This window comes from Pinus tabuliformis, chromosome 6, assembly GCF_031772625.1.
Source record: "Pinus tabuliformis cultivar Carrire ecotype Pingquan chromosome 6, CPIR1, whole genome shotgun sequence".
Taxonomy (NCBI): Eukaryota; Viridiplantae; Streptophyta; class Pinopsida; order Pinales; family Pinaceae; genus Pinus; species Pinus tabuliformis.
Genome location: NC_142292.1, coordinates 1,072,404,222 through 1,072,415,697, shown reverse-complemented (window position 1 = coordinate 1,072,415,697; position 11,476 = coordinate 1,072,404,222). Strand labels below are relative to the sequence as shown.

Sequence of the window (11,476 nt, the reverse complement as noted above, 5' to 3'; positions counted from 1 at the left end):
ATTGTCTATTGTATTTCCTATCCCATCCATATATAATCACAAAACAATACTAAAAATATATACTAAATTTTGGTTTGTACAATGAGTCATAGGGGATGTCCACCTGGATAGTGAAGGGCATATTATTCCATGTCTTCCAATGCTTTAGCTAGCCTAGTCACTTTTTTGTCCAGGTTCCTAACATGTTTCTAAGTTTCATCGAGACAAAGAAAAATCTCATCTTATTCCTCCAACCTCTCAACCAATGCCCAACCCATTATTGTATTTAATTCCCAGTATATATCCACAACTTACATGTATTTTGTGTGCCTAGTCCTGACTCCTGGTTGTGCCTATATCTAAGACCCAATTACCCACTTGCTCTAGAACCTCATCATTTGAGACAAAGATATGTTCAATGAATGCCTCTTTCAACATTTTCAATCTCATTTTGGACTGTTGGGAGAGTTTGCGTATGCTAGACCTTGGATGAGTTCTCTACCACCATTTGCACCTAAGAAGTGGAAGTAACAATGAAGTACTAACTACATTGTGATGACCTCTTCTATGAGCTCCTTTTCCTTTAGTCATGTCTCCTAACAATGTGAGATGAGGGTGACTATTAAAAATGGAATAAACAAACATATATTCAGAAACTATGCAGCTCACAGGTGAGGAGCTTCACCTGGAGACTGCCTCTAGCAGAACACTCTACACATTCATCATTAATCATCAAGAAAAGTTAGATTCATTTGGTCAATCATATTCAAAAAGTTTACCAATCCCAAGGGGTATATAGACTACATGCAAATAAGAGAGTTAGAACAACCACCTAAAGTATAGGAACTAATTCCTAAACTAAGACTCACACACAACTGATGAACAAGCTTTCTCCAATAATACATTCTCCATTAATTAAAACACTAAACCTTAATGGATAAAGGGTTCACTAGTACTCCTAACATCTCCCTAAATAATTCAAATTTAATTCTTCCAAGGGGCTTGGTAAAGATGTCTACTGCATCACAAGTATTACAATATTCACTATAAATCTCTTTTGATTGAACCTTCTCTCTAACAAAGTGAAACTGTGTATCAATATGCTTTGTGTTTTTGTGAAACACATGATTGTTTGCAAGTTTGATTGAGCTTTGGTTCTCACATTTGATAACTGTAGGATATTTTTGTTCTTCTTCGGCTTCATGGAGAAGTCTCCTCAACCAAACTACCTCACATGTTGTTGCAAACATTGCTTGATACTCTGCTTCTGCTGAAGAAAAGGATACATTATTCTGCTTTTTGCTGCTCCATGCAATGACCCCGAACCCAATGATGAATACATAACCTGTTATGGAACGTCTATCATCTAGATTTCCGACCCAATTTGAATCTGAAAAACCTGTCACTCTAACATCAAGCGAATCAGTATATTTAATACCAAAGTCTAAGGTTCCTTGAAGATACCTTAAGACACCTTTCGCTGCAACCCAATGAGTCTTAAGAGGCTTTGACATAAACTGGCTTAAAACACTATCTGTGAAAGCTAAATCAAGTCTAGTTGTAGTTAGATAAATCAAATTCCCAACTGGTTGTATGTATAGTGTTGCATCCACCTCCTTAGAACCATCGTCATTCTAAAGTTTGACATTCTGCTATAAAGGCACTAGTGCAGCTTTGCACTGAGCCATTTTGCACTTTTTCAATAAGCTCCTAACATACTTTCCTTGAGACAGAAAAGTCTGGCCAAAATCCATCCAAACTTCAGGACCTAAACAATTGTGTAACTCTCCAAGGTATTTCATTTAAAAAACCTGTGACATCTGCACTTTGATTTATTTAATTATATCATCAACATTTCCTGTAATAATAAGATCATCTACATATAATGAATTCAAAAGAATTTTCCCATTTTCATCAAACACAATATACAAATTTGGGTCAATATTTCTCCTCTTATAACTATGCTGTAGAAAAAATGAATCAATTTTTTCATACCATGACCTAGGTGCCTATTTTAAACCATATAATTCCTTCTTTAATTTGCAGACTAAATGCTCCTGCCCTTGTTTGATAAACCCTTCAGGTTGTTTTAAATAAACCTCTTCTTTCAATTCTCCATTTAAAAATGCAGACTTCACATCTAGTTGGTGTAGACTCCAATGATGTTTTGTAGCTAAAGCTATCATCATTCTAATAGTGTTTAACTTAGCTACTGGAGAAAATGTTTCCTCATAATCAATTCCTTCTCTTTGTGAGTAACCTTTAGCTACCAACCTAGCTTTGTATTTGTCTACACTACCATCAGATTTAAATTTAGGTTTATATAACCACTTGCAACCTATAGGTTCTTTCCCTTCCGATAATTCAACTAAATCCCAGGTTTTGTTTTTACGTATTAACTCATATTCCTCTTCAGTGGCTTCCCTCCATTCACTATATTGATTTGCTTCTTTATAATTTGAGGGCTCAACAATATTGAAGGACAAAGTTATAAGAGCATGATCCCTATATCTTACTTGTAATTGAGTTTTTCTACTAGATCTCCTTAGTGGTGGACTTGCCTCAAATCTGTCTTGCTCATTTTCGATTGCTAAATGTATCTGCATCACTTGATTCTCCAATTTTTTGTTGCAGCTGCTGCTTATGGTTGTCCCTTGTTTCATCACTTCCATCTTCCACTTGCAAAGGCATGTGTCACTCTTCATTGCCTTTACTACAATTTCCATCATCAACTTGCTCATGGAATACTACATCTCTACTCGTAAAAACTTTGTGAGTAGAGGGATTAAACAATTTATATGTTATAAACTCTGTACAATACCCAACAAAAATTCATTTAATGGCCTTTAATTCTAGTTTCTTCCTATCCTCTTTTGAAACATGAGCAAAATATTTCGAGCCAAAAACTCTTAAATGGTTAACTGCAGGCTTAATTCCTATAAAGCTTCGAATGAGGTCTTAAATTCAAGGCTTTTCATTGGGCTCCTATTCTTTAAATATATTGCAGTATTTATTGCTTCTGCCCAAAAACCATTAGACAAGTTCTTATCTTTTAACATGATGCGTGTACACTCCACAAGGGTTTTTTTCTTCCTCTCTACAACACTTTTCCGTTAAGGAGTGCGGGGTGCTACGAATTGTTGAACTATCCCATGGTACTTGCAATATTCGATGAAGCTAGTCTTCTTGTATTCTCCCCCTTGATCTAAGCGGAGAATTTTGATGAACCTCCCTATATGTTTCTCAACCATTCTTCTGAACTCCTTAAAGTATTCAAAAGTACGACTCTTCTTTCTAAGAAAATATACCCAGGTAAATCTCGTGTAATCATCAACAAATAATAAAAATTAATAGGCACCTCCTAATGACCTTGTATGCATCGACCCACATATATCAGTGTGCACAAGCTCTAGTATATCTCTCTTATTTCTATCTAAATTGGAGGGAAAATCACCCCTATTCATCTTCCCAAGAGCACATGCGTCATAATCAACATCAAAATTTTTCAAAACATGGAGACCATTGACCATAGCTCGTTTATGAAGTAGCAATAGGTCATGAAAATTAATGTATCTTTGATGCCACAAATTTTGTTCAGTCATAACTGATGAAGTCAAAACCTAGTGTGGTATGCTTGTGACGTTCAACTTGTATAGGCCTCCAACTTGAATTCTATATGCAACCGGTTTATGTTTATCTAGCAAATCCTTAATGATACAATAAGACTTAAAAACTTTACCTTAAGATTCCGATCTGCAATCATTGAAACAAAAATTAAATTCTTTTTAATTCATGGTACATACATCACATTCTAGATTTTCCTGATCTTGCCATCAGGCAAAATCACATGAATGCCTCCATGTCCTTTGATCTTGTAGGCTCTGTCATCACCAAGGTATATATTAGCACCACCGTTGGTTTCTTTAAAAATTTCAAACCAATGTATGTTACCTTCCATGTGGTTGGAAGCTCCTGAATCCACAAACTAAGTTTTTGCTTCATCATTCTCAGCAGAGAAGGCATAATCACATACAAATAATTTGAGGTTCTAATTCTGGTCTTCATCAGCAAAGTGCCTTGCATGCTTCTTATGACTATGTCGACCATCATCAAGCTTCTTCTTATGGAAATTTCTAGCAACGTGACCAAGTTTACCACAATAGAAAACTTTAATCCATGAAACATTTCTAGTCGAAGACATACCTTGAGGTGGATTTCTCTGTGTTGTACCACTGTATTTCTTTTCTATGCTTGCTTTCCCTCTGAAAGGATTTTTCTTCACCATTAATGCAAGATCTAAATTCTGGGGTTTTAAAGTCATTCGCCTTTCTTCCTCTTGCATCAAGATCCCTGTCAATTCTTCGATATTGGGGGTTTTCTCCCTTGCATTCAGTCCTGTAATAAACATCTAATAGTCATCAATCATACCATTCATGGTAACCGTGACAAGATCAGTGTTCGACATTGTCTCCCCTATATCGTCCAACTTATTTCTTGTTTCCTTGATCCAAGAGATGAATGTTGTGACTGATTCATTCTCCTCCATTTTAATGGAGAGAATCTTTCTCTTTAGGAACAATAAGCGATTTGTATTCTTTATCTCATACAAATCCTTGAGAGTTGTCCAGATCTCATTTGCTGATTTACACTCTCTGATGTGAGGGATAATGCAGTCTTTCACTGACAATTTCAACAACACTTTCGCCTTGTTCTCCCTCTTCTCCCAATCCTGAATTGCTGCAACTGTTCTGCCTCCTACTACAATTGGCTTCAATTCGTCCCCATTTGCAATCACCCATCCACTTTTCCCCTCAAGCAGGGTCTGCAACTTTAAATTTCAATTAGAATAATTAGACCCATCGAGTTTATTTCTCTCGTTCAAGTATGCCTCTGCCATCAGATTATTCATCGTGACAGGTTGATCTATGAATCTGCTCCAAGATCCCTTCAACCGCCAACAATTGATAAAGGGGAAATTTAATTTCCAGATCTGTTAGCAATGGATTTGTCTCCAGATCTAGAGAATGGATCTAAAAAAATGGGTTCTCTCTTTTTGAAAAACAATATAAAAACTTTTAAAATACAACCCCTTCAGATGGACACTCAAAACAAATCCCTTTTTAAGGATATAGAAACTCCTTTTAAAAAACATATGAGCCCCTTTCATATGTGCGTCCCAAAAGAAAACAAAACGCACTTTTCCTTTTAAAATATTAAAACCATTTAAATAAAATAAAAATAAAAAACGGTTCTGACAATACCCTTTGATGACATAAAATTCAATTCTAGTACTACAATGCAATTTTCGTCATGCAAGGACAACGCACTCCATCTTCTTTGACCGTATAATGGCTCCATGCTCACCGCACCACTTCGGCCTTGATGCCACCAGCCACCACGCAAATTCACCACACACTTCGTAGATCCATGATCTCCTCTTCACTTCGGCTTTGATACCATGTTAAAAATGGAATAAGCAAACATATATTCAAAAACTGTGTAGCTCACAGGTCAAGAGCTTCACCTGGAGACTGCCTCTCGCAGAACGCTCTACACATTCAACATTAATCATCAAGAATATATAGATTACATGTAAATAGGAGAGTTAGAACAACCACCTAAAGTATAGGAACTAATTCCCAAGCTAAGACTCACACACAACTGATGAACGAACTTTCTCCAATAATGCATTCTCCATTAATCTCATCAGTGACAACACAACAGGAAAAAGCAAGAAAGAAGTTTTCAGACAGAAAGATAAGGACTAAACCAAGGGAAACACTATGGATTCCTAGGAGCCCAAGAAAAAAACCCCAATGGTCACTCAATCTTAGAGATCTTCTCAGCCGAAGCAAGAGGAAGATCTTGGACAAGGATGCAGGGGAACTCAAACGACAACCCCAACGATCTTGAACAAGGATGCAAGGGAACTCAAACTACAACCCCAGCTAGGGATTCCAAAAGACACTAGTTGCTCGAATAAATAGGTGAATCATAGGAACAATAGAACATAATTTAAATAAATGACAAAAAGATAAAAGCCTCTGGCAGAGACCTAAGAAAACATCGGGTGATGAAGTAGAGCAGTATCGAGACCGAGAAATGGAGGTAGGTTTGAACATAATGGATAAAGGAAAATCCTGAGAAAGGAATCCAAAGCCGATATGATAGCAAGAGTGTAAAGCTTTGAACCCAATAGAAATTCATATAAGCCCAGCCTAAAACTGCGAAAGGCTTTCTAGAGAAAAGAAAACAATTACTCACCTACCCAACTAATGGACCTGATGCTCTCCTTTGCCTCTTGACTTCGTAAATCCCCCCACACCACCACGGATTTCTCTTCATAATTCTCCATTCGATACGATGATTAGAGTGATCTCCATTAACCACATCGATTTCCAAATGTCGGGATCACTCCCCAATTATTAACAACACATCCTACCATGAACTTGTCTTTGATCGGCCGCCACCAGGATAATAGAAATTGTATTATTAATATTATCAATTTATAATAAATAATAAATACTAATAAATTATAAAAATAAGACATTAAAATTAAACTATTCTCATTTTTTAAACTTTTTTTTTAATGAATAAAAAATAATCTATTACGTGAAAATAAAATTTATATAAATAAAATGATTAAAATATAATGGTTTAATTTCATTTAGATGTGTGTTTTTTTAATATTGAAAAAAAAAATATTAATATTAAATCTAAAATTTTATAATATTCTATAATTTAATATGTATTAAAGATTATTTTATTAGGTTGAAATAACATGAATAATAAATTTGCATTGAATAGTTTTTCAACAAATCAAATTTTGCACTTCTAATTAGTTTAACCATTTGAGACACTATTGATATTTTCACATTCACTTAAAATTTACTAATACTATGACATTGAAATCTGGGTCAATAAGGTTTTTTTTGTTTTGTTTTGTATATATCTAATTATAAAAATTTGAAATAAAAAAGATTAATCTTTTGACATTAATTTGATTTCCAATCTAATAAATAATTAAAAAACAAATTGATATTTAATATTTAAACTAAAAAATCATTTTTATTTTAAAAATAAAATTTCAATTTTACAAACCACTAATAATAAAATAATCCATATATTTAATTAATAAAAAAATAATTTTAATAACATATTACTTATTTACCCTCTATTGCTACTCTAAGTAAATCCTATGAAATTGTCTTTGAAAATTAAATTCTCCCCCACTTGGGAGGTGATATTAAAGATTTACATAGATTGTCTTTGAAAATCCTCCCACTTGGGAGGTGATATTAAAGATTTACATAGATTGTCTTTGAAAATCCTCCCACTTGGGAGGGGTAATTAAAGATTTCATTTATATTCATTAATTGTTGACATCCTTCCCCGATCGGGGTGAATATGGCGGTCAGGAGGATGATTAATACGGTCGGGGTGAAGGGACATGATAAGCCATTCAGTATATGGGTTATGATGACGACATACAGGAAGATCCTCATAGGGGATATAATACCAAGGAGAAACAAAGATGGAGTAATGAAAGGCATAAGCGGTAGTAGAAACGCTTCAGTGATGGGACGTGGGTATGATAGCACAGAAGTAAGACGGGGAGAAGTGGGTGATTATGGAAACTGTAGGTGGCAGAGGGAAGTGGGGAAGAGGAATGAGGATGGGCGGCAAAGGAAAAACTATGAAGAAGGAGGAAGGGGCGAGGGAAGGAATTCGGTATATGCAACTGGAGGGAGAAAACAAAGGAGCAGGGTGGTGGAGACCATCGCAAGGATTAACGTAGGAAGGAGAAGGCGGAAAGACAGACCGCCAACCCCCATAAGGATTGATCGACGGGCAACAATGAGAAGAATGAGGAAGGAAGAGACTAAGGCGAGCAGGGATGAAAAGGGGAAGAGCAAGGAAGGAAATATGGACAATCCCTGGGAAGCAATGGAACAGTATAAGACAGGTATGGAAGGGTCGGAAGAAGAAGAGGGGATGTATAATTCAGAGCAGGATGGTCATGAGCAGCTAAGGAGGAGCGTAATGGTGAAAGAAACGAAGAACAGAGAAACGAGAGGCAGAAGACGAAGAGAGGAAAGTGACCTTGGTGGCCCTCCTGGCATAGCGGGTCAGGGTAGCAAGGTAAAGGATGATAACAAAGGGAGCAGAGGACGGGGAGGGAGCCGAAGAGGTAGAGGGAGAGGAAGGCTAGCCGGAAATCAGGAGAGAAGCGAACCATCGACAGTGGGCAAAAGAAGGGGCAGGAAAACGCTGAAACGGAGGGTCCAGTATGTTGAGAGGGCCTACAACGAAAACACAGACGAGGACATCTGGAATATAATCCAGAGAATGGAGGAAGAAGCTATTCAGGGACAGTCGGGCTCCGAAATGGATGACTAGGAATATTTGTTGCCGGATCCAGGAAATACCAGAGGGCGCATGACCCTGTACAAACAGGCTCTTCATGTGTATTGGGTCATGAAGAGGCTCTTGGAAAAAGCTATGGAGCAGGTTGCTATGGAGATGGCGGAACTGGCCCAAGGAATTCCTAACCTGAAAAAAGAGATGCAGAACATTCAGGTAACCCTTCTTATGCAGGATAACAAACTGGAAGAGATAAAGCAACAGATAAAGAAGATTAACTCAGGAATAAAGGAAGAAGGCTACCAACTGGAAGCCATGGCTGACTAATACCTGGAGATATGTATAAATTTTCTTAGTTAGGATGCAGAGAGTCTGTTTTAAATCTTGTTACAATATATGATGCAGATAGGAGATAGTAGTAATCTTTTTGAATGTCTAGTTTACTTAGCTTGGACAAGAAGACTCAGTATTTTCTATTTTTGGATGGCTGTTAAAAACTTGAGGTGGCCAACAGACCTGGTTTCCCTTCGGGGCGGGTTGAGGCCACCATGTGTTTGTACAGGTTTCAACTCGAATTAATAGAATATGAATGGTACCATGTTAGCTTACAAAAAAAAATTAATTGTTGACATACTAAATGAATTCATATGTAAAGTTATATGACATTTCTCCAAAATTAAATAGAAATAGTTACGATAAAATTAATTTTAAATAAAATTTATATTAATAAATAAGAAAATAAAAATATATTTCAAAAATAGTATTTAAATTAAATTAATATAATTTTAATTTTAATTTTTTTATCACATAGTTAATGATATGTATTTGAAAGGATAAACTAAAGAAAATCATTTTATATTTATATATATAATAAATTAAAATAAATTATATTTTTTTTGGGTCGATCAAAGGTTTCTATTAATTTATCAAAAGGTTATAGTATGTTTGATCAAAATTCTATGTTTTACTAATCTCACTTTTACCAGATTTGTTGGCTAGAAGAACAACACAAAAGTTGATTACAAAATGTGAGAAGCTGCTTAGAACCAAAAAACAGAAATATCAATATGCCCAAAAGAACCTCAATATAAAGACACGACCCACAAATATCAATGAACAGGAGGATTATCTGACTCATTACCTAAAGGATCTGGAAACCTGAGTTCCCCATGAATAAGAAATTCTACATGTGCCAGACGTCACGCTATTTGTTCCATATGCTCAACTAGCCATCTTTGGCCTCACCTGAGTGATGCCAAACGATCCTATATATTCCATTGATTGTGTTGCAAATCGTTCATCAAATTTATAATTTTATTACGATCATCATGATAATTCAAACTTAATTGTTCCAATAGCGGAGTGACTTTCCATAATTGTGCTTCCAGGGTATCAATGGGGCCAGGAAGAAATACATGGTCAAGAGACTGATTAGGGTTGCAGGCTACCACCTCATTTAGCTATGCTTCCTGGACACCTTCTCCCTCCATTGCTAATACTTATCTTCTATGTTCTTCCCCCTTCCTTCACGGCCCTATCCCTTTCCTCACTCTGCCCCTATGTCTAAACATCTTCACCACAACCCAAACCCACTAATCCCAGCACCAAGCTTCCTTTTATGCACCACAAACCGATGAATCCATCAACCCCATCACCTAACTATAGAATTCCAGTGCTACAAGAGCCACACCTCTAACAAGAGTCGACTCCAAACTTTTTTGAGTTGTTATCACCAGAGGGCCTCAAATGCTCTCCTCCAACAGTTTTTCCACCAACCCGAATAGCTCAGCTCCAAAAATAGAGTTGAAGTTCCTAGAACTCTAAACAGACCTCAACGACCCCAATTTGTTGAGACTAGAGAGGGAGACCCCATTTGCCATCCCAATTCTAACCAGACTCGATCATAACAACACCCCTTGAACATAAATGCACCACCAAGAAGAAATTGAATTCATTGCACAAACTATCCTACCACCCTATATCGTTGTTCTCAACTAAATGGCCTTCAAGTCTTAGGAAATCATCCCACTCCAATGTCTCTAACCCCGAAATCCAAGCAAAAACAACTAACCCACAAACACCACCCCTATAACCCCTATAGGCCTGGAATTGTCTTGACCTCAAGCTACCCTTAATCGGTGATTGTAAGGCCTAGAGACTAACACTGCTAATAAATCCCTCCCCCTAGTTACTAGGAAAAATAACACTATAAAAGTTGACGCAACCATTATGTGAACTTAGCAGGGTTGGTGAATTTCAAATCCTGGCTGGTAATGGTTACATTCGTGTTTTGAAGACAGTTAAGAAAATAATATTTCTATTATGACTATAACTACAATGTTTGAATGTATTATTTTCCATCCTCGTATTAATTTGGAATTTCTTCCGCAGCGCATCTGCGAGGGTTTCATTAGCTTAATGCTTGCGTTCTAAGGGTCTGTTGATATTGCGTTTTTCTTTTGCATTAATTAGTTTAGAGCAAAAGCACGCCCTGTCTCTTCCAGTAATAGGAGCTTATAATTTTAGAAGAAAGGTCTCCAGGTTTACTGTTGTAATATATCTCAATACTTTAAAATGGTTGAGAGTTTCTGTTATAGTTCTCGCATTAAATTATTTAATTTATAAAGTTAGCCTGGACATTCGATTTCTTTCTTGACTGGGATTTCTACTAAAATGTTTCCCTTACTTTGTTTTCTTTTCTCTGTTCAACTTGCTCCTGAGTTCTGGGATTAAATTGGGATCCAAGCATTCTTAATAAATCAGGGTTCTGGTTATATTTGTGGAATCGGAAGCTACCTTCTTTCCCTGGGGTTTGGTATTCTACTTGGTGCGTAGATCTTTTAAGCGATATAGTATCATAAATTTCTTTACTATGATAACTTCCTGACACTGTCAGGAAGGTTATGTATTATGAAATTAGTGTATAATAATTTCTTTGATAATATTTGACAAATAGGGATTTGGTTTTGGATAGCATATTTGTATTTTAGATTCATAACTATGATAGTCTTCTTACATTTCCTAGTCAGTTTCTAGTTATGTTTATTGAAAGTTGGCTATAAAGTCTTACTGAATACTAACTATTCTAACTATTCTGTCCTTTACATGAAATATCCGTTCACAGACTATTATA

General features: G+C 36.2%; 1 protein-coding gene across 1 annotated transcript; it reads right to left on the bottom strand.

Moving 5' to 3' along the window:
- Positions 1-4,387: 4,387 nt before the first annotated feature.
- On the bottom strand, positions 4,388-6,334 carry LOC149262636 (uncharacterized). The gene is made up of 2 exons (XM_089381046.1): positions 6,248-6,334; positions 4,388-4,801 (listed from the first exon to the last, which is right to left on the bottom strand). The coding sequence occupies exons 1-2, from the start codon at positions 6,332-6,334 to the stop codon at positions 4,388-4,390; spliced, it is 501 nt and encodes a 166-aa protein (XP_089237172.1).
- Between the last annotated feature and the right edge of the window lie 5,142 nt (positions 6,335-11,476).